The sequence below is a fragment of the Hoplias malabaricus genome, chromosome 9 (genome assembly GCF_029633855.1).
Source record: "Hoplias malabaricus isolate fHopMal1 chromosome 9, fHopMal1.hap1, whole genome shotgun sequence".
NCBI lineage: Eukaryota > Metazoa > Chordata > Actinopteri > Characiformes > Erythrinidae > Hoplias > Hoplias malabaricus.
In genome coordinates, this window is record NC_089808.1 from 14,099,917 (window position 1) to 14,124,572 (window position 24,656).

Sequence of the window (24,656 nt, forward strand, 5' to 3'; positions counted from 1 at the left end):
TCTGTCCGTCTGTCTCCACAGTTTCTCCTTTCTCGTTTGTTTTGTCGTGTTCTCCGTGAGGTCCTGTCGTTTAGTGTTATTCTCCTTTTCGTTATATTCCAGTTCTCTGTCTTGTTGTTTAGCTTAATATGTCTAGGTTCATCTCTGTTTGTCTTGTTGCCGCTGTTTAATTAAAAGAACCCGTGTTTTAGCGAATGCGTCCGCCTTCCTCAATCCGCCCCTCGCTCCTGACAGAATGTACGACCACCAGGACGCAGCTAGCACGGACTATTACATCAAAGGGTGTGCCGTTCGCCGGACTCCATTCCGCACAGGCCCCAAAGATCCTGTGGGGGAGGCTTTGAAAGCGGCCTCGGAATGGAGTCGCCGGCTCCAGCTCCTGCCTGGCGCTGTTCCGGATCCGATAGCGGAGGTGTCGACTCGGGAATCGAGTCGTTGCGCCAGCGGGAGTCGAAAGAGTCGGCGGAAGAACCGTGCTGGAGTTCCCCCCTCGCTGGAGGATTACCCCCTCAGGTCCGGGGAAATTTTTGGGGGGGCGTTAAGGGTAGGGGCTGTTAGCCTCACCTCCGTACCTCTGAGGCCTGAGGCTAACAGGGGCGCACCTCGAGGTGATCTAATGGGTGCGCCTGTGAAACCCCCTAAACCCTTTACAGCTCCAGCGCGAGCCCGGCGAGCAGCACAAACCCCTGTCCTCGAGAGCGCGGCGCGCGGCTCTCCTGTCTTCGTGAGCGCGACGCGCGCCTCTCCTGCCTCCGTGGACGTCGTCGCAGGTCCCCCTGCCTCCGTGGACGACGTCGCAGGTTCCCCTGCCTCCGTGGACGACGTCGCAGGTTCCCCTGCCTCCGAGGACGACGTCGCTGCAGGTTCCCCTGCCTCCGAGGACGACGTCGCTGCAGGTTCCCCTGCCTCCGAGGACGACGTCGCTGCAGGTTCCCCTGCCTCCGAGGACGACGTCGCTGCAGGTTCCCCTGCCTCCGAGGACGACGTCGCTGCAGGTTCCCCTGCCTCCGAGGACGACGTCGCTGCAGGTTCCCCTGCCTCCGAGGACGACGTCGCTGCAGGTTCCCCTGCCTCCGAGGACGACGTCGCTGCAGGTTCCCCTGCCTCCGAGGACGACGTCGCTGCAGGTTCCCCTGCCTCCGAGGACGACGTCGCTGCAGGTTCCCCTGCCTCCGAGGACGACGTCGCTGCAGGTTCCCCTGCCTCCGAGGACGACGTCGCTGCAGGTTCCCCTGCCTCCGAGGACGACGTCGCTGCAGGTTCCCCTGCCTCCGAGGACGACGTCGCTGCAGGTTCCCCTGTCTCGGTGATGGCGGCACCCGCCGCTCCAGTGTCTGTGATGGCGGCTCCCGCCGCTCCTGTCCCCGTGACTATGGCGGCTCCCGCCGCTCCTGTCCCCGTGACTATGGCAGCTCCCGCCGCTCCTGTCCCCGTGACTATGGCGGCTCCCGCCGCTCCTGTCCCCGTGACTATGGCGGCTCCCGCCGCTCCTGTCCCCGTGACTATGGCGGCTCCCGCCGCTCCTGTCCCCGTGACTATGGCGGCTCCCGCCGCTCCTGTCCCCGTGACTATGGCGGCTCCCGCCGCTCCTGTCCCCGTGACTATGGCGGCTCCCGCCGCTCCTGTCCCCGTGACTATGGCGGCTCCCGCCGCTCCTGTCCCCGTGACTATGGCGGCTACGGCCTCTCCTGTCCCCGTGACTGTGGCTACGGCCTCTCCTGTCCCCGTGACTGTGGCTACGGCCTCTCCTGTCCCCGTGACTGTGGCTACGGCCTCTCCTGTACCCGTGACTGTGGCTACGGCCTCTCCTGTACCCGTGACTGTGGCTACGGCCTCTCCTGTACCCGTGACTGTGGCTACGGCCTCTCCTGTACCCGTGACTGTGGCTACGGCCGCTCCTGTCCCCGTGACTGTGGCTACGGCCTCCCCTGTCCATGTCCGTAGGTCGGCCCGAAGGACTTCAGGGCCGATCCCCAGAACTGTGCCCAGGCTGGTTCCTCAGACTGCCACACAGACATTAGCCAGTCCTGGGCACCCCCCTGTTACTTTGGTTCCATTGTCTGTCCCTGTCCTGGTTCCCGTCTCTGTCCTTGTCCCTGTACCCGTTTCTGCCTTTGTGTCTGTCCCGGTCCCTGTCACTGTGTTTGTGTCTGTCCCCCTGAATGTCTTGGTTCCTGTTCCCCTACCTAGTCCAGTCCAGTTTCCTGTGAGTCCTGTCCAGTTCCCTGTCAGCCCTGTCCAGTCTATGTTTCAACCCCCTGTCCAGTCTCAAGTCTCGTCTCCTCTCCAGTCCCCGTTTCAACCCTCGGTCCTGTCTCCATTCCAGTCCCCTGTCCTGTCTCCTGCCCATGTCCAGTCTTTGGTCCCCAAACATGTCCAGTCCCCTGTTAGTCCTGTCCAGGCCCCATTTCAACCCTATGTCCCGTCTCCTGTCCAGTCCTTGTTTCAACCCTCTGTCTCGTCTCCTGTCCAGTCCACTGTCCCCAAACATGTCAAGTCACGGTATCCATCCCGCGTTCAGTCACCTGTCCCGTCTCCTGTCCAGTCTCATGTCCAGTCCCCTGTTAGTCCTGTCCAGTCTCTGTTTCAGACCCCTGTCCAGTCTCATGTCCAGTCCCCTATTAGTCCTGTCCAGTCCCCGTTTCAACCCTCTGTCCTGTCTCATGTCCAGTCTCCGTATCCGTCTAGTGTCATGTCACCTGTCCTGTCTTCTGTCCAGTCACATACCCCTGTCCAGTCTAATGTTCCTATCCTGTCCAGTGTCTTGTCACCAGTCTCTGCTCCCGTCCAGTCCCAGCACCCGGTCCTGTCATCAGTCCCGTCTCCATTCCAGTCCCCTGTTCATGTCCAGTCTTCTGTCCCCAAATGTGTCCAGTCTCCGTATCCGTCCCACGTTCAGTCCCCTGTCTTGTCTCCAGTCCAGTCTCCCGTCAATTCCCATGTGTCCACTCCTGTCCTGTCCAGTCCGTTCTCGTCTCTTGTGGCCCCCCTTTGTCAGTCTCCTGTCATGTCCCATGTCCCGTCTAGTATATTCGGTCCTGTCGTGTCCCCAGCTCCTGTGTCTGTTCCCGTCCTGTCCTGAGTCCTGTCACCCGTTGGTTTGTTGTCCTGTCTTGTTTTCCGTGCCCTCTCCTGTGCCAGCTCCTGGGGGGTTTAGGAGTACGCGCCCAGGAGTTGCGCGTTCTTGGGGGGGGCATCTGTCACGCCTTCGTCCTGTCAGTTTGTTGTCCCCGCCATGTGCTTTATTTGCACATGGCTCCGTTTTGTTTATGTTCGAGTCTCCGCCTTTGTTCCGCCTCCTCGTCCGTGTCATGTGTTACCCGTCCTCGTTATCTGTCCAGGTGTGTCTCGTTTGTCTCTGTATTTAAGCCCTATTGTGTCACGTCCTGTTTGTCGTACATTTTGATTCACATTCTCGTTTGTCATGTTTAGTCAGTCGTGTTTTCAAGTCTGTCCGTCTGTCTCCACAGTTTCTCCTTTCTCGTTTGTTTTGTCGTGTTCTCCGTGAGGTCCTGTCGTTTAGTGTTATTCTCCTTTTCGTTATATTCCAGTTCTCTGTCTTGTTGTTTAGCTTAATATGTCTAGGTTCATCTCTGTTTGTCTTGTTGCCGCTGTTTAATTAAAAGAACCCGTGTTTTAGCGAATGCGTCCGCCTTCCTCAATCCGCCCCTCGCTCCTGACAAACTTTTTGACAGCTGACTGCACGGCGCCAGTAAAAGGATGACAGCACGCAGAGAGAGCACAGCATTTTTGTTTGTTGCCAGTGGATAATTTAAGTTTGGCGATTTTCCCCCATTACTACAAGGACTCAAATAGACATTGAGTACTTTACTTAACCATCAACCCAACGTCTTTTTTTTGGAGTTAAAGATGTTTTGTTGCATGCAGATATGTTATTTCATTTTCTCTGCAGTCATTCATTAATTTCATAAATGTAACACAGTATAGTTTGTTTATAAGTAGCACAAAGGCAAAAAAAACCTGTTATATGCAGTGTTATTTCATGTAAAATTTCAAAAGGATTTTGTGGCTCCCAGTGTTTTCTTTACTGTGTGAAATGGGTCCAAATGGCTCTTTGAGTGGTAAAGGTTGCCGACCCCTGCCCTAGGGAGACTCTATTTATAATTTTAAGGTAAAACTATTGCATATTCCTTTAAGCTCTCTGCTTTGTCTATATTGTTGCTGCATATAGTTTGAGTTGTTTCTGCAATTCTGAGACACCTGTTTCAGGCTACGGGTTTGCTTTTTGCCTGATACTTGTTGTGTCTTTTGGACTTTATATCTCTGTACTGATTTTTGGGTTTTGAAATATTGCTTCTGGTTTTGACCTCACTTCACGTATTGTGTTTAATAAACCTCCAACCAACTTTCACCCTCTCTATAGATCCGTAAACTTTGTGATGACTCAAATACAGCCAAATACTAAAGGGTACAAATCATCATCATTATTATCATCACCATCATCATCTTTTTTATCACTTAATCCATTTTAGGGGCATGATAAGGGTACAAATCATGACACACACAGAGCAGGGCTCTGGACACCACTGTCCTGGTGCCAACAGATATAGCTGAAGGACTTGATAAAAGCTCTTTTGGGACACCTTGGGACAACATTACTTAGTGAAACCAGAAATATTAAAATAAGGGAACGATTACCATTGGAAACTCACATAACTCTGAACATGGATTTTTTTTACAGATAAATTCCTGTCCTTGAGCATAAAGAGCCAATCAGCTTGCTGGTTGTGGAATAGCACCACTAATTTACACATTAAGTCATAAGTAGGTTTAACCATTTAATGAATAAAGCACCAAAAGAAGGTGTTTTAGACATTAAGCATAACGTGTTGTACCTTAAGACATTAAATGACTAAATTCACATTCTCAGATCTGAGCTTGTACTTTTCGTTTTGCTGCAAATGTTTATCAATTACCGTTAAGTTGTTTACAACCTAATTAATAACTATGTAATAAACAGGCTTTTAAGCCTATTATAAACATTCATAAGTGTAGTCTTATTTTAAATTGTTACTGACAGAACACTCTATAAAATCGGCTTCTGATCAAATCAAAATCTACATCAGCTGGTACAAATATTCCAAACTCCTGTAGTACGTTGATCCAGTTTGCCAAATTTGTAAGCTATTAATTAACAACCATAACAAGAAACATGAAGGAACATTTGGAGCATGATATGTGTAATAATTAGATAGAAATAGTGGTTGTAATAACATTAATTCATTCTTTATTCATTGTCTAGTGTTGTGGTGGGTCCGGAACCTACCTGGAATCACTGGGCACACCATGGAGGTGTCAGTCCACTGCAAGACAACACACTCACCCATTTACTCACAGCTACAGACACTTTTGTGTAGCCAATCTATATCCTGGTCTGAAGCATGGCACATGAGCTTCACAGTCATCCATCCACAGTAAAGTGATGGAATTACTTTTTATCTTTTTGGGTGTATGCAAAGCAGAGAATGTGAACATTTCCAGAGTGTGGCTAATGACTCCAGAAGATCTGACTAAAACAGCTTTAACTATAAGGATAGAACCAAAAGGACACACAGACGTGAGAGCATCCCAAGCCTTGAATAAGGCATTTCTAATCTTGACGATGTTGCAAAGATTTAAAAAAGCTGTCCTAGTGATACTACCTATATGCTGATCGAATGATAAATCCGAGTCAATTATGACACCAAGAATTTTTGTTACTGAACCAGGTTTAACTGGAAAGTCAGCAAGATTTAAAATGAAAACTGATCATTTATCTTTTGTCACTTTTGGACCCAAAAGCAGGACCTCTGTTTTGTTGCTGTTTAGAAGGAGGAAGTTATCCAGCCTTTCACATTTTTTACACAGTGCTCTATGTTCTTTAATCTGTGTTTGTCATCCGGCTAGGCTGAAATACACAATTGTGTGTCGTCTGCGTAACAGTGAAAGTTAATGTCATATTTTCTTATAACTGTGCCTAGTGGTAACATGCATAATGTAAATAATAACAGTCCTAATATAGAGCCTTGTGGAATTCCAAATTTTACCTTAGAATAAATGGAAAATAAATCATTCACTTTTACATAGTGGTAACGTTCTTTAATGATTTTGTAATTTCTATTATCAACTTGGCAGAGAGTTCCATTTCAAGGCCAGGCCTTACTTGGTCCTGAAGTCTAAGTCTTGAAAATATTGGAAGCATTATAGAAAGTGACAGAGGCCTGAATCCTGTTGTCATCAATAACTAGAAGTCTTCATTATTTTCATTCGTTATCAGCACAACCTCTTAGTAGTTGTGGCTGAAGTGACAGGGGATCCTTTGGACACAACAACTCATTCTAATGAGTAATTTCTACTGCCTTGTGTGGGCGGCACGGTGGCGCAGCAGGTAGTGTCGCAGTCACACAGCTCCCCGTGTCCGTGTGGGTTTCCTCCGGGTGCTCCGGTTTCCTCCCACAGTCCAAAAACACACGTTGCAGGTGGACTGGCGACCCAAAAGTGTCCGTAGGGGTGTGTGTGTGTGTGTGTGTCACACTGTGAAGGACTGGCGCCCCCTCCAGGGTGTATTCCCGCCTTGCGCCCAATGATTCCAGGTAGGCTCTGGACCCACCGCGACCCTGAATTGGATAAGCGGTTACAGATAATGAATGAATGAAAGGATACTGCCTTGTGTGCACACAGCTTGTACTATGTCCACAGAAAAGCAGAGTTGAACAACTGCCCATCCTTTCTGCCTGATGCTGGAGAAAGACAGCCTGATTTAGGGTTTTAAAAGGTCACTGTGGTCAAATGACCAGGGCTCTGCACTTCTAGTGTTAACACGTACATAAGATGACATTACAGACTATATACCCATTACAATTCTGTAATTCTTTTTTCATACTGGTTTATGTTTAAATACGGTTCTATTTGTTTTGCTCCAGTGTTGAACAGAGCAGACCACAAAGGTGGAACATCAATATGAACTACAATTCAGAAGGGCCTTATCTGCCTTGACATATTTAAGTCTAAGGTTATATTGGTTACAGCGCATATTACTTTGTAATTATTTTAATTTCTTAAAATAAGTCATAAATATCAGGTCCGACTCTGGAGGCCTCATGATAAGCACGTTACTTCTCATGGAAGAGCTTCATCTGACTTTTTTTCAGCAGGATAATGCTCACCCACACAGAGCAAGGATTTATCAGAGTTATCACAATTGAGTATTTGAGACCAGCAAGGCAACTTAAGAGTGTGCATGATCTGCAGGGAATTGTGCCACAGGATGTCATACGGAATTTGTATGCCTCCATGCTACGGAGTATCTCAGACAAGATTCAGCCCAACTTGTTGCAGCCCAACTTTTTTCCAAAGTATTCTTCCACTCTAACATACAATCATTATTATACATTCAAATAACATCAGTTTACCTTCATATGTTGTGTCATTCAATTCAGGACACATTAAAATACTTTGTGCTTAATATTTGTTCATCCATCCAGAGTTTGTTCAACATTCCAGTCCATGAATTTGCTCAGCCATCCAAAGTTTGTTCCTGGTCATCCTGAAATTCACTGGTGTTTGTGTCATTGTAAATATCACATATACAATATATTCAATTCATTACCCATTCTGTGTTTCCGGTTGTGTCCTTTTTTCGTCCATATTTCTGTCCACATTCTCATCTCTGTTGCAGATATTAATTTCCCAAACATTAATCATAACACATGCCTCATTCTCAACCCTAGACTGGGAGTTAACACCACTTAACACCAATAAGACCACATGACTAATGATGACAGCAACAAAAACATAAATGTGAGGTAATCATGTTTGTCTTCCTTGGTCAAAGATCATGTTAAAATCATTTTTCATTGACTACACAACAGAATAAAAATATCATAGAGGGAGGTCATTTACTACAAACCGGATTCCAAAAAATTTGGGACACTAAACAAATTGTGCATAAAAACTAAATAGCCATGATGTTGTGATTGCTGCAGAATGTGGTCTGGCATTATCTTGTTGAAAAATGCAGGGTCTTCCCTGAAAGAGATGACGTCTAGATGGGATCATATGTTGTTCTAGAACCTGAACATAGTTCTCTGCATTAATGGTGCCTTTCCAGACATGCAAGCTGCCCATGCCACAAGCACTCATGCAACCCCATACCATCAGTCATGCAGGCTTCTGAACGGAGCGTTGATAACAACTTGGGTTATCCTTGTCCTCTCTGGTCCGGATAACATGGCGTCCCAGTGTTCCATAAAGAACTTCAAATCACCGCTTATCCAATTCAGGGTCGCGGTGGGTCCAGAGCCTACCTGGAATCATTGGGCGCAAGGCGGGAATACACCCTGGAGGGGGCGCCAGTCCTTCATAGGGCAACACAGACACACACACACATTCACTCACACCTACAGACACTTTTGAGTCGCCAATCCACCTGCAACGTGTGTTTTTGGACTGTGGGAGGAAACCAGAGCACCCGGAGGAAACCCACGCGGACACGGGGAGAACACACCAACTCCTCACAGATAGTCACCCGCAGCGGGAATCGAACTCACAACCTCCAGGTCCCTGGAGCTGTGTGACTGTGACACTACCTGCTGCGCCACCGTGCCGCCCATGGTTGATGATGATAACTTAAAAGCCTTTGCTATTTTACGCTGGGTAACACCATTCTGGTATGTCTGCACTATCTTTTTACGCAACAATGGTGGAATTGGTGATCCTCTTACCATCTTGGCTTCAGAGAGACACTGATACTCTGAGAAGCTCTTTTTATACCCAATCATGTTGTCAATTGACCTAATTAGTGTTAATTGGTCTTCCAGCTGTTCGTTATATGCTCTATTTCCTTTTTCCAGACACTTATTGCTACTTGTCCCAACATTTTTGGGATTTGTTGACACTGTGAAATTTTGAATCAACATATTTTTCCTTTAAAATGTTACATTTATTCAGATTAAACTTTTGATCTGTCATCTATGTTCTATTACGCATAAAAAATTGACATTTGCCATCTCCACATCATTGCATTCAGTTTTTATTCATAATTTGTTTAGTGTCCCAACTTTTTTGGAATCCGGTTTGTAGGCCATTCATGACCATGTCATGTTTCTTACTTCATTCAGTACCTTTCCCTATTCAGGCTCTCAGGACCTGCAGTCTCATTGTGTGTGTGTGTGTGTGTGGAAGGAGGAAGGGTAGCAGGGCAGGTTTCTCCATCTCCCAACATGCACAGCTGGCTCTCCCCCTGAACTTAAGCTGCTTATGTTAGCACATTTTATTGGTCAAACATGCTGCCTTCCTTGCTCATGCCACACTATTATAAAAATTCTCTAAGCCTACTAATGATCTGGAGAAAATTCAATAAAAACTTTAATGCATATTTTCTTTTAGATTCATCTGTGCAGATAATTTAAAGGGGACATATTATACCACTTTTAATCCAGTTTGAATAGGTCTATGGGCTATACAAAACATGTTCTTTGTAGAAAATCACTCTCACATAAAGAGCTCTCACCAGCTCTATATCTGCCAGTTTCAATCCCTTACAGAATGAGCCATTTAAGGGCTATGTCACTTATGCATTTGCCACATGTGAAAATGACAGAAAACAGAGGCGTTATCCAACCCTATATGTTCAACCCTGAATCGGACCCAGAGCAAGAAGAAGAGGAGCCACCTATATACAAAGCCTCTCCAAACTTTCTTTAAGCTCTAAGCAAAATTTTGAACTCTGAGCCAAAATGTGACCATTTTTGATAGTTGCATCTGACCCTCCACTAGTACTCTCCTTTTTGGCTTAAGAATAAACAGCCAGCCATATACAGAACAAAACGCAGTGTAAACAAACAATTTTTATTAAAATAAACAATATTTAAAAAAAAAAACAGTTTTAACAATACTTAACTTTGTGATCAGCCCTCCAGCATCCAAGTCAGCATTTGTCTGATTCTGTAATAGCTGCAGTCTTTAAGGTTGAATAGAAGAAAACAAAGCAAATGTAGCTGTTTATTCTCCAGTTTTAGGTATGTGTCACCTTAAATGATGCAGTATTTTTGTCCAGGTACCTATAACTGCTTCACTGTTAAAGCTAGTTAACAACTTCAAATATGCAGGTGTTAGTGTGATTGCGTGAATATAGCAGCAGCATTAATGGTGGAACTGAAATTTCAAAGAACTCAATTTAGCACTTGGAAATAACAACGTCATTTTTTTAATGTGGTATGAAATAGTAAGCATCTTTTAGACTGCACTGGAGTGTTTGGGGAAGTTTAAATAAGTACTAGACAGTATAAAAGCATCAGTATATGTTCACTTTTCAGCTTCAAAGTTTGGTTCATGACACATGGCACTGCGACAGAAGAACAGTCACAGATTTATCTCACTGCTGTTCCCACAGCTCAGTCTCGTGGAGTCTTTTTTTTTCTTTCTCTTTTCACTTCCTGAAGGATAGTTTCTCAAAGTTTCTCAATAGTTTTGCAAAGTGCAAAAGATCATTTTTCTTAAGAAGCTGTTAAAGCCTTAACTTTGATGTGGTTAGCTGTTTCAGCCGTCTGCTCTCACTACAGGGTCTGTGTGACATCTACACTTTGGTTAAAACTCTGTATATATTCAAACAGGGGCACGACTACGGATTTTGGGCCCCATGCAAATATATCACTCTTGACCCCATAACCAGGATATGCCAGTGCTAAAAATGTAGCATTTTATGAAGACCATATTTTACAGTTTAAATGTAGTTTTAATTGTACAATTATTGATTGTAAAATAAACATTAAGCAATAATTCATTAATTCATTGTCTGTAACTGCTTATCCAGTTCAGGGTCACGGTGGGTCCGGAGCCTAACCGGAATCATTGTAGGAATCAAGGCAGGAACACACACTGGACGGGGTGCCAATCCTTCATGGGGCAACACACACACACACACAAACTCACACACTCACACCTATGGACACTTTTGAGTAAAAAAAAAAACACCTCCTAATGTGTGTTTTTGGACCGTGGGAAGAAACCGGAGCACCCGGAGGAAACCAACACAGACATGGGGAGAATATGCCAAAGTCCTCACAGTCCCAGAGAGGGACTTGAATCGACAACCTCCAGGTCCCTGGAGCTGTGTGACCATGACACTACTTGCTGCGCCAACATGCACCAGCAGGTGTGATGATCTGCACTTTTGTTTAGCAGGGTGTGGAAAAATAAATATATTTATACATTCATTCATTGTCTGTAACCACTTATGCTGTTTAGAGTTGCATTGGGTCCATAGCCTACCCTGAATCACTGGGTGCAGGGCAGGAACACATCCTGGACGGGGTGCCAGTCCTTTGTGGGACAACACACAATCTCACATTCTAAGTAAATACAGTGTAAAGATTTTTAAATAATAATAAAATGAATTCCACTGAGCCCCTGCTGTTATGACATCTGACGTATGGTTGAGCATTGTGCTGCTCACTTCCTTTAGCTGGGAGGAGTACATGGGGATGCCCTGAATATTAACATTTTGTGAGAGGAGAAAATAAAAATGTAATAAACTATTGTACGAATGTTGACATTTGAATTGGTTTAGAATGAAAAAAAAAATCAGTTTTAATATATTTTTTATGGCCCTTCTCACTGCTAGACCCTTAGAATCATCTTAACACTGTAAAAATCTTCCAAACTCTGAAGATGCTGTCAGGCAGGGTCCCACCAAACATCTGAGTCTAAAACTTTATCTGGGTCTATGTAACAGGAGTGATTTGCATATTAATTGTTTATTTTTATACCCTCTTTTGTGAGTGGCTGATATTAAATTCTACTTCCTGTCATTGGATCCAATCAGCTTTCAGCACAGTCTTGTTAAAGCTGCTCTTGTAGAAGTTTAACACACTTCTTACCTGTGCAATGGTAAGTGAACTTGCAAAATTTGTACCTTTATACTTACTTTAACATATATTAAGCATATAGTTATTTTTCTTTTATCATAGTTATTTCATAGTTATTTCTTTTTTCAGGAAATACATTTCAGCACACTGACTGGATTTTATGCACTGGCTTTCCTCTCAACAGTATTAGGTATGGTTTAAGATGCTTTAACATTTCAACATCCATTTCCTAAGTTAAGAAATGAGAACCATATGCATTCATGTTCAATCTAGAGCACTTTATGATTAAAAACTAAATTAATGTAGTTTTATTTTATTTTTATTTCTTTGTTTTTCCAGGTGACACCTCTAAGATTGACTTTCCATGTCTAAATGGACTGAAGTATTTTCAGAACAGAGACAATATTCATCTGAGTTGCTTTTTTTCATCCCTTGATGCATTAGTCTCTTCATGGTTTAAACAGACTCCAGGAGAAAAGCCTCTTCTCATTGCTACCGTGGTTCGTTCTACTACAGTTAAGTACCATAACGGTTTCGACAAGATCAGCCGCTTCAAAGCAATAAGACAAGAGAGTAGCTTTAATCTGAGCATCACAAATGCAGAACCATTGGATTCTGCTACGTACTACTGTGCAGTTTCATATTATTCAGAACTTGCATTATCAGACTGTGCAGTTGTAGTCCTTAATGGTAGGTGCCTGTCTAATACAGTCTTTTTTACCTTCCATTTTAAAATCCATATCAAAATGTCCTCCTCATTCCATAATCAATAAATGTTTTCTCTTCAGGTTCATCTTCAAGTCTCTACTCTGTTCTCCAGACTCCTGTATTAGACTCTGTTGAGGTGGGAAACAATACAACTCTGCAGTGTTCAGTCCTCACAGATGTGTCTGCAGGTGAACACAGTGTGTACTGGCTGAGACATGGATCAGGAGAATCTCCTTCAGGAATCATTTACACTCATGGAGACACCAACAGTCGGTGTAGCAGGAGTTCTGAGACTGATTCTCCTACACAGAGCTGTGTCTACAAACTCCCCAAGACCAACCTCAGTCTCTCTGATGCTGGAACTTACTACTGTGCTGTGGCTGTGTGTGGACAGATACTGTTTGGGAACGGGACTAAACTGGACTTTGTGGGTAAGGCAAAAAATTTTAAATCACTTCATTAAATTTAAATTTTCATTTCTCATTTTCATGATCAATACTGGGATGCTATGTCCTTTACACATCAATTTAAATTTAAAAACATCCAACTATACTATTAAAAAAATAGTATAAAACTAAAAGAAAATCCAACTATACTACATTGTAATTACACCGGTCATATCTATTGATTTGTATATGTTAAGTTAGTTTTTATTTTTTTTCTTTTACCTCTGGAAACAATTTTTATTTTTCTTCCAAAATGTCGTTCTGTTATTTCCAACATATTTTGTTTCACACAATCCTTAAATAAAACTTTAAAATCCACCTTATTTTTTTTACATTTTTTAAATGTTTTTTATATAAACATAAGAATATAAACATCTACTCAATGCAGAAATGTAAATATATATATGTATATTTTGAAGAAAATAACATGTGACTTAAAAAAATAAGAGAAAACGCTTTGTATCTTGTGAAAATAAACAGTGAAATTATAGACATAAATAACTATTAAATGTGTTTGTGACTACAAAAATGGGCGGAAATTGGGGAAGTAATTGGAAGGACTTTTAAATGTAGATATTAAGAAACAATATGTTTGCACATATTGCAACTTCACTTCAAGATGATTTGATTGAGATAAACTTTACAAAATGACATATGGTTTTGTCCTCACATTGTTGATTTATATTATATTAATCATTTTTAATGCTTAGTAATTTTCTTTTCTGCATCACATTATTAGATATTTTTGTCTTTAAAAAAAATTGCTGTCTTGCTTTTTAAAGGAAACACTTCTTTGGTCCCAGTCATTATTCTTTTAGCTGCATCAAACATCATATCCATGGTTGTGGTTTTATTTCTGTGCAGAAAATTACACAGCTGTCAACAGAAAGGTTGGTTTTACATTGAGATTTATGTGATTGTTCAAGTGTTATTACTTGTTTTTAAGAATTTCAAAGTTTGGAATTAAAGATTTGTTGCTTTTTTTTAAGATGCTGCCGAAGGTCACTCAGTCCAAGTAAACCAGGTGATTAATTAATTTTACTAACATTTTAAGTTTACATCAAAATTTTAGAAACTCCCAAATCTGTAACAGTCTGATTATAAATACATTGTTCATTACAAAATAAGAATAAAAAATAAATAAATAAATAAAACACAGCATGTTTCACACACACTGTGTGACAGACTGATGAATATAGAGTTTATAATTATTGTGAACTAACATATAAATGCACTTTACAATGACTAATACTACAGCCTAAGGTTTGTGAAATGTGATTCTCCTTGTGTTAAATTTACTACTTATGGAATATTTACATTAATCTCTACTTTTCTTGGCTAGTTAGCTGTAAAAGTGTTAAACACTGTGTTTCTGCAGGCTTCATGTGATGAAGCTTTGAACTACGCAGCTCTGAGTTTCACCAATAAACCAGCGTCCTCCAGAGGAGCAAGAAGACAACAGAAGCTTACAGACACTGAAGTTTACTCCCAGATCAAACTTAACAAATAAAACTGAATTTCACTGAAAACCTAATCGAAACCTCTCCCTGTGGTGTTGCTAATATTTTCTGATATGAATCCTCACAAATCATCCTAAAAATGCTGTAGTTAAATACCAAATGAATGTATGGTTATATAATATAGGACTTTTGTTAATATACCAGCCACATTTCCTGAATAGTGGGGACATTTTTAAAATATATAATAAAATGTAATAGACCTGGAGGTCGTGGGTTCGATTCCCGCTCCGGGTGACTGTCTGTGAGGAGTTGGTGTGTTCTCCCCGTGTCCGCTTGGGTTTCCTCCGGGTGCTCCGGTTTCCTCCCACAGTCCAAAAACGCACGTTGGTAGGTGGATTGGCGACTCAAAAGTGTCCGTAGGTGTGAGTGTGTGAGTGAATGTGTGTGTGTGCGTGTGTCTGTGTTGCCCTGTGAAGGACTGGCGCCCCCTCCAGGGTGTATTCCCGCCTTGCGCCCAATGATTCCAGGTAGGCTCTGGACCCCCGTGACCCTGAATTGGATAAGCGGTTACAGATAATGAATGAATGAATGAATAAAATGTAATAAAAAAAATATATGTGATTTGTTAATACTCTTGAAATGTATAATAATTTTATAATTATAATAATAGTAATAATACTAATACAATATTTATAGAGTAATTTGGGCATAATTTTATTTATCAAAAAATAGCTCTACTTAAACATTTAAAGCAAATATTATTTACACTTTCAGTTGTAATAAACAACAAAACATACTGTCAAATACTTTAAACAAGTCCGGACACAGTAAGGGCCATTTTGAGAAAGGAACATATCTTCAGTAGGAACCAAAGTGAGTGAAGCAGTTCTGAGGGAATGTGAAGTGTGCTTTCTGACTGGTAGACGCCGCTGTATATCACTGCTCATTATTGCATAAAGTTGAGTGGAGCTAAACTTCAGTGTGTTGCTGAATTTGTCCACTTCGAATTGCTGAAGATCACCCAGTGTCACTGACTTCAGGTTGCCTTGTTGCTTTTGTTGTTTTTGGTGTACACGCCCAGTAAGAGGTAATGAGTTTCAAAAAAGCAGAAAGAGGCCACTCCACTCTTTCGGTAGTTTACTCTGGGGTTGAAGGCCAGAATACGTTAATTTTAATATATATCCTAAAATACTGGTAGCCAGTGCAGTTTTTTTTAAAATGGGGGGATATGAGTTCTCTCAGTGCTGCTGTATTATGAATAATTTGCATAGAATGGATTCTTAGGAAGCCCAGTAAAAAGAGCATTTCAATAATCAATTCTACATGTAACAAATGCATATACAGGTTTCTCAGCATCACTTTGGAAAATAAAAGGTCTGACCTTTTCAATAGTCCTCAAGTGCTAGAATGCAACTCTTGTGACAAAATTTCATTGATGGATAAAACAAAGATGCTTCTGTACATTCCAACATATAAATACAAAGACTTAACTGTCTGTTTTGTCCTACTTAAGCTGTAAACATTTCTTGCATCCAACTTGAAATGTCCAAAACACAATTGATTAGAATGTTTTGCAGAACCAGAATGGTTGGTATATGTAAGAAGATATTAAGTCTCAGATCACTGACAACAAGGACCAGGGGTGGTTTCCTGTACAATGATGGAGCCCAGCATTGAAGTAACATGGTACGTTGCAACGTTAAACTAACCAACATCTGAAGTTGCACCACTTCCCAAAAAGGTCATATTGTGGTAGTACCACAGTAGTTTGAACCATGTTCAATGTCAAATGAGAGAATTGAAAAAATGGCTTGTTTATTCATTTTCCAAGCGCTCAAAAAGAGTATAAAAATGAGTATACTAAAGTACTGTGAAGTATTTTGTGTTGCCTCTTCTGATATATATTTGCTTTGTTTTGAGCTATTTACCTCTCAGTGAGTCCTGCAGTAAAGACCCAGATGAGGAGAAGAACAACAGAGACACAGCTTCCCTTGCCCACAGTAGGGTTACCGGGGCCCCACCCTGGAGCCAGGCTTGGGGGAGGGGCTCCTTGGTGAGCTCCTGGTGGTCAGACTTTTACTCATGGGGTCCAGCCAGGCTCAGCCCGAAGGAGCAACATGGGTCCACTCTCCCATGGGCCCACCACCTGTGGTAGAAGTAGTAATCCGGGTCTGGTGCATTGTGGATCGGGTGGCAGCCGAGGGCGTGGACCTTGGCATTCTGATCTTTGGTTTGGACCATGTAATGTAACCTCTCTGGTGGGAAAAGAGCCTGAGCTGGTGCGTGAGATTGAGAAATACCGGCTAGATATAGTTGGGCTCACCTCAACACACAGTATGGGCTCTGGAACCAATCTCATTGAGAGGGGCTGGATGCTCTTTCACTCTGGAGTTGCCCAGGGTGAGAGGCATAAGGCAGGAGTGGGCTTACTCATAGCCCCCCCGCTTAGCGCCAGTACGTTGGGGTTTACCCCAGTGGACGAGAGGATAATTTCCCTGCGCCTTCGGGTTGGGGAAAGGGCTCTGACGGTTGTTTGTGCTTATGCACCAAACAGCAGTTCAGAGTACCTGGCCTTCCTGGAAACCCTAGAGAGGGTGCTGGAGAGTACTCATTCTGGGAACTCCATTGTTTTGCTGGGGGACTTCAACGCTCACGTGGGCAATGACAGTGAGACCTGGAGGGGCATGATTGGGAGGAATGTCCCCGCTGATCTGAACCTGAGTGGTGTTCAGTTATTGGATTTCTGTGCCCATCAGAGTTTGTCCATTATGAACACCATGTTCGAGCATAAGGGTGTCCACAAGTACACCTGGCATCAGGATACCCTAGGCCGGATTTCGATGATTGACTTCACAGTCGTATCATCGGACCTGCGGCCATATGTTCTGGACACTTGGGTGAAGACAGGTGCTGAGCTGTCAACTGATCACCACCTAGTGGTGAGTTGGATCAGATGGCGGGGGAGGATGCTGGACAGACCGGGTAGGCCTAAACATGTGTTGAGGGTTTGCTGGGAACGTTTGGCAGAGGAACCTGTCAGAAAGATCTTCAAATCACACATCCGGCAGAGCTTCGACTGCATCCCAGGGCAGATCGGTGACATCGAGTCAGAATGGACCATTAGGACATCATTAGGCGCTGGAAGGAATACATTGAGGATCTTCTCAATCACACCAGCACGTCTTCCACAGAGAAAGTAGAGTTTGGGGATCCTGGGGATGGCTCGTCTATCACTGTGGCTGAGGTGGCTGAGGTAGTAGGAAAACTCCTTGGCGGTAGGACCCCGGTGGTGGATGAGGTTTGCCCCAGGTTCCTCAAGGCTCTAGATGTTGTGGGGCAGTCCTGGCTGACACGTCTTTGCAACATCACATGGACATCTGGGGCAGTGCCTCTGGACTGGCAGACTGGGGTGGTGGTTCCCCTTTTTACCGTTTTTAAGAAGGGGGATCGGAGGGTGTGTTCCAACTAAAGGGGGATCACACTCCTCAGCCTCCCCGGTAAGGTCTATGCGGGAATACTGGAGAAGAAAGTCTGAATGACAGTTGAACCTCGGATCCAGGAGGAACAATGTGGATTCCGCCCTGGTCGTGGAACACAGGACCAGATCTTTACCCTCGCTAGGATCCTGGAGGGTGAGTGGGAGTTTGCTCAACCAGTCTAAATGTATTTTGTGGATCTGGAGAAGGCATTTGACCATGTCCCTCTGGATATTCTGTGAGGGGTATTCTGGGAGTATGGGGTACTGGGCTCTTTTCTACGAGCTATCCAGTTCCTGTATAAACAGAGCAGGAGTCTGGTTTGTATGGCTGGCAGTAAGTCAGACTGGTTTCCAGTCAGAGTTGGACTCCGACAGGGCTGCCCGTTGTCACCGGTTCTGTTCATAATTTTTATGGACAGAATTTCTCGGCATAGCCAAGTAGCAGAAGGTGTCCTGTTCGGTGGTCTCAGGATTCCATGTCTGGTTTTTTGTGGATGATGTGGTCTTGTAGGCTTCATCGAGCTGGGACCTCCAGTTGCTGGACCAGTTTGCATTTAAGTGTGAAGCAGTAGGGATGAGAATCAGCACCTCCAAATCTGAGTCCATGGTACTCAGTTGGAAAAGCTGCTCCTCTATGTTGAGAGGAGCCAGTTGAGGTTGTTCTGGCATCTGGTCCGGATGCCTCCTGGACACCTTCCTGGTGAGGTGTTACGGGCATGTCCAACAGGGAGGAGGCCACAGGGAAGACCAAGAACATGCTGGAGAGACTAAATGTCTCGACTGACCTGGGAATGCTTCAGTATACCCCCGGAGGAGCAGGAAGCAGTGGCTGGGGAGAGGGAGGTCTGGGTTTCTTTACTCTGACTGCTTCCTCTGCAACCCGGACTTGGGTAAGCAGTGGATAATGGATGGATAGATGGAGTGCTGTAGTAACTAAACAGTTTATAACAGGTGGGAAACATAAGAGAAAAAAACTGCTATATGTTAGGCCCTAATCTCACGCTTAAAAATGATGGTTCTACATGGGTTTAGTAAAGGAAATGGTTTTATATAGAACCCTGAACACATGAAGAACCTTTGTATGATTAAAGGTTTCTTTGCATCATGAAAGTGTTCTTCAGATTGATGGAGAATGTTCTATGGATGTAGAAGAGGTTTCTGTGTGGCAACATAAACGGTTCCTTTATTGTTAAAAACTTAAATTGCTATATAGAAGCATCTATAGTACATTCTCCATCCGTCTGAAGAATATTTTCATGATGCAAAAGATTCTTCAAGTGTTTAGTGTTCTACATAAAATCATTACCCCCAGTGCTGGGCTGTCCCCTGGATCCCCTCAGCCTGGGAACTCATCTGCCCACCCTGCTGCCTCACCACAGAGGCCCTCACACCCAGACCCACTGGCTTTGAAGCACCTGCTGCCAGAGCAGTAAATAGCTTCTCAGATCCCCAATGTCCCCCACCCACCAGAGAGTAATTAATATCGCTCGTTATGTGTGTTAATGTACTGGTTGGATAATGAGTAACTTTTTTTTTCACTTTTATAGACCCTGATTGATCCTTTCTGCATCCAAGTAATAACAGATATAAATCTATTTTTAAAAAAACTTGTTGATATTCTTTCAGTGAACTGGAGATAGAATGTTCAAATCCATCTTGAACTACTACATTAAAATTACTATGTCCCAACATCTCTAAACTCAAACAATGTATTTCATAATGGTCGTTTATAGTTCAAAAACATCAGCTATAAAAGCTTAAAAATCATGATGAGGTATTTAAAACCATGGGTTAAATGATGACTGTGTATTCAGACCAGGTTTTTCTTATATACATTTTCAAACCTTTTTATAATTGTTATGTAAATTAAACTAAATGTAAACATTAATAATAATGACAAAATTATTTTATATACAGGCTACATGTGTTTCGCAATATTATTATTTTTATTGATTTTGGATGTTATTTAAAAGTTTAAAACTACCTTTTAAATGAAATCAGAGATAAACAATATATTATTGTATTTATAATTTGCAAATATATATCTAAAAAATATCAAAAAAATATCTAAAGCTGTAATTACAACTGGGGTGGCACGGTGGAGCAGCAGGTAGTGTCGCAGTCACACAGCTCCAGGGACCTGGAGAGTTCGATTCCCGCTCCGGGTGACTGTCTGTGAGGAGTTTGGTGTGTTCTCCCCGTGCCCGCATGGGTTTCCTCCGGGTGCTCCTGTTTTATCCCATAGTCCAAAAACACACATTGGTAGGTGGATTGGTGACTCAAAAGTGTCCATAGGTGCGGGTGTGTGAGTGAATGTGTGAGAGTGTGTTGCCCTGTGAAGGACTGGCACCCCCTCCAGGTTGTATTCTCGCCTTGCACCCAATGATTCCAGGTAGGCTCTGGACCCACCGCGACCCTGAACTGGATAAGCGTTTACAGATAATGGATGATTGAATGAATGAATGTAATTACAACTACACAACATAACCACTGTGTTTGCGAATGTTCTGTAGAACTACGGTTTTGAGAAACACCTGTGTCGTTTAACGATGGTTCTGACTGTGTATGTTACCAACATAGTTACCTCAACAGTTCCTAAGACAGTGTTAAGAAATACTTGCTTTGCAACTGCAACATTCAAACTATGTAAGGTGTTAATGTAGTTAGCAACTATGCTTTTACTCACCCCAGGTAGACATAACATTGTGAGGCAAGTTAGTGTAAATGTTTGTGTTATCAAAGCAGAAATACATCAATTTCCATTTAAATTATAACTAAGTTTTGCAGTTTTACATGTGACTCATTTGCCTATTCTTGATTAATACAGGACAACTTAATCCATTGATTTTCACATGAAGTAATGATTTACCATATTTTCACTCTTTACTTAACAAAGCAGTTAACATTTTTATTTAGTAAATGTAGCATCGTTACTGTTCAGAATATTTTATTTATGCTGAAATTCAATTTGGGCAGCATGGTGGCACAACAGGTAGTGTCACTGTTGCACAGTTCCAGGATACTGATAAGGACATTTTAGCATTCAGATTATAGTATGTGCTTATCACCACCACAATCCTTTTCTTCCAATGTCCGAAGTAAGAGGGTGGTGGAGGGGTGTCAGGTAGAAACCCACCAAACATCTGAGTCTAAACCTTGACCTGGGTCTGTGTAGCAAGAGTAATTTGCATATTAACTGTCTATTTTTATACCCTCTTTTGTGAGTGGCAGGTATTAAATTCTATTTCCTGTCACTGGATCCAATGAGCTTTCAGCACAGTCTTATAAAGCTGCTCTTGCAGAAGTTTAGCACATTTCTTACCTGTGCAATGGTAAGTGAATTTGCTGAATTTTTACTTGTATACATATTTTAACATATATTTCATATAGTTATTTCTCTTTATTTCATAGTAATTTCTCTTAATTCAGGAGATCCATTTCTGCACAATCACAGGATTTTATGCACTGGCTTTCCTCTCAGCAGCATTAGGTACTCTATAAGATGTTTTTTTACATTTCAATATTTTTACAAATTAATACGTTTTTTTTAGACCTGAGAAACATATGCATTCATGGACAATATAGAGCACTTTATGATTAAAAACTAAATTCATGTAGTTTAATTTTATATTTATTTCTTTATTTTTCCAGGTGACACCTCTAAGATTGACTTTCCATGTCTAAATGGACTGAAGTATTTTCAGAATGCAGACAATATTCATCTGAGTTGCTTTTTTTCATCCCTTGATGCATTAGTCTCCTCATGGTTTAAACAGACTCCAGGAGAAAAGCCTCTTCTCATTGCTACTGTTGTTCGTTCTACTACAGTTAAGTACCATAACGGTTTCGACAAGATCAGCCGCTTCAAAGCAATAAGACAAGAGAGTAGCTTTAATCTGAGCATCACAAACGCAGAACCATTGGATTCAGCTACATACTACTGTGCAGTTTCATATTATTCAGATTTTGCTTTATCAGACTGCACAGTTGTAGTCCTTAATGGTAGGTGCTTATCTAATACAGTCTGTTTCACCTTCAGTTTTAAAATCCATATCAAAATGTCCTGCTCATTCCATAACCAATAAATATTTTCTCTTCAGGTTCATCTCCAAGTCTCTACACTGTTCTCCAGACTCCTGTATTAGACTCTGTTGAAGTGGGAGGCAGCACATCTCTGCAGTGTTCAGTCCTCACAGATGCATCTGCAGGAGAACACAGTGTGTACTGGCTGAGACATGGATCAGGAGAATCTCCTCCAGGAATCATTTACACTCATGGAGACACTAACAGTCAGTGTAGCAGGAGTTCTGGGACTGATTCTCCTACACAGAGCTGTGTCTACAAACTCCCCAAGACCAACCTCAGTCTCTCTGACGCTGGAACTTACTACTGTGCTGTAGCTGTGTGTGGACAGATACTGTTTGGAAATGGAATAAAACTGGACATGTTGGGTAAGAGGAAAAATTTTAAATCACTCAATTACCTTCATTTATAACCCTCATTTTCTTGATCAATATTGCGATGCTATGTCCTTTACACATCAATTTATGTAAATGCATTTAAGATAATTCATTTACTTATTCATTAATTCTCTGTAACCACTTATGGACTTCAGGAGCCTACCTGGAATCATTGGGCGCAAGTTTTAGAAAACTATATTATATTGCCATTACACCTGTTGTATTTATGTAATGACCTCTATATCGGTGAAAAACATCAGACATTTTCAGAATTTTTGTCAGGATTAATAGGCGTTTTTGTGCAGATAGAGAAGAGTCAAAGTCAAGTTAATTGTGACATAAATATTATATGTTAAAGTTTTCTTAATTTTTGATTTTTGGCAACAATATATTATATTTTCCAAAATGTCTTTCTTTTATCGCCAACATATTTTGTTTCACAATTCTTAAATGATCTTTAAAATCACACCAAAAAAAAAAAAAAAAAAAAAAAAAAAATATATATATATATATATATATATATATATATATATATATATACATCTAAATGGAAGTACAAACAAACAATTGTGTCTAAAAAAAGAATAATATAGATGCACAATTTTAAGACTATGACAGAAGGACTTGTAAATGAAGGTATTAAGAAAGAACGTGTGCACACATTGCCAACTGTTGATTGAAAATCTTTTTTTCTCCTGAAAGTTGCTCACTTCAGGATGATTTAATCAATAGAAACTTTACAAAATGACATTTGTAATTGTCCTCACATTGTTGATTTATATTGTATCTATATTATATTGCATTATATTGTATTTTCGTTTCTGCATCACATTATTAGATGTTTTTATTTTTAAAACATGCTGTCTTGCTTTTTAAAGGAAACACTCCTTTGGTCCCACTCATTGTTGTTTTAGCTGCATCAAATATCATATCCATGGTTGTGGTTTTACTTCTGTGCACAAAATTACACAGCTGTCATCAGAAAGGTTGGTTTTACATTGAGATTTATGTGATTGTTTAAGTGTTATTAATTGTTTCAAGAACTTCAAAGTTTGGAATTAATGATTTGTTGCTTTATTTTATGATTAAGATGCTGCAGAAAGTCACTCAGTCCAAGTAAACCAGGTGATTAATTAATTCTACTAATATTTCTGTTTATATTAAGCTTTAGAAACTACCAAATCTGCAACTGTCTGATTATAAATACATTGTTCTTTACAAAAACAATAAAAAAAAATCACCATGTCATCTGAACAGAGCAGAGTCTGTGTGGCAGACTAATGAATATAGAGTTTATGATTATTGTTAAACTAAATATAAATGCACTTTACAGTGACTAATTACAGCCTAAAGTTTATAAAATGTGATTCTCCTTGTGTTAAATTTACTACTATTTACATAAATCTCCACTTTTCTTGGCTAGTTAGCTGTAAAAGTGTTAAACACTGTGTTTCTGCAGGCTTCGTGTGATGAAGCTTTGAACTATGCAGCTCTGAGTTTCACCAATAAACCAGCGTCCTCCAGAGGAGCAAGAAGACAACAGAAGCTTACAGACACTGAAGTTTACTCCCAGATCAAACTTAACAAATAAAACTGAATTTTAACATTGAAAACCTAATTGAATCCTCTCCCTGTGATGTTGCTATTGTTTTCTGATATGAATCCTTACAAAACATTCTAAAATGCTGTAGTTAAAAATCAAATTGATATACTGTTAAATAATATAGTGACTCGATAAAATCGTTCAAGCGTCGCCCTTGCAGCAGGCAATGTGTCGCTGGTGGGTGTGTCCAGCAACACATGAGCAGGCAGTGCACCCCAAGTACAACAACCATTGTAAGAGCCTATACTTGACTTATTCACAAAATGACCTTCACTAGACTTTAGCTTTTATCAGAACCTCATTAAATAATGAGGTTCCCCTAAAATTACAAACCTACAGCTATGCACATTTTGTTTTTGTAACAATAATAGAACATTATATTTGACTCAAATAACTGTAATTTGCCCATAATGTAATGTATCAAAAATTTTAAAATTTTTAAAAAAATTAAATTAAATTTAATGGATTGTATTCTTAGGAATAGCCGTAAAAGAGCACTAGAGTAATCAATTCTACTTCTAACAAATGCTTGCACAAGTTTCTCAGCATCAATTTGGTCCCTTCTTCAATATTCCTCAAGTGATAGAATGCAACTGTTGTGACATTATTTAAATGATGGATACAACAAAGATGA

The 24,656-nt window shown here is 41.7% G+C and overlaps 1 protein-coding gene across 1 annotated transcript; it reads left to right on the forward strand.

Moving 5' to 3' along the window:
• The first annotated feature begins 235 nt into the window (after positions 1-235).
• Positions 236-14,531, forward strand: LOC136706627 (uncharacterized). Its single transcript, XM_066680225.1, has 4 exons — positions 236-473; positions 12,207-12,557; positions 12,656-13,011; positions 14,400-14,531. The coding sequence occupies exons 1-4, from the start codon at positions 236-238 to the stop codon at positions 14,529-14,531; spliced, it is 1,077 nt and encodes a 358-aa protein (XP_066536322.1).
• The last annotated feature ends 10,125 nt before the right edge of the window (positions 14,532-24,656 follow it).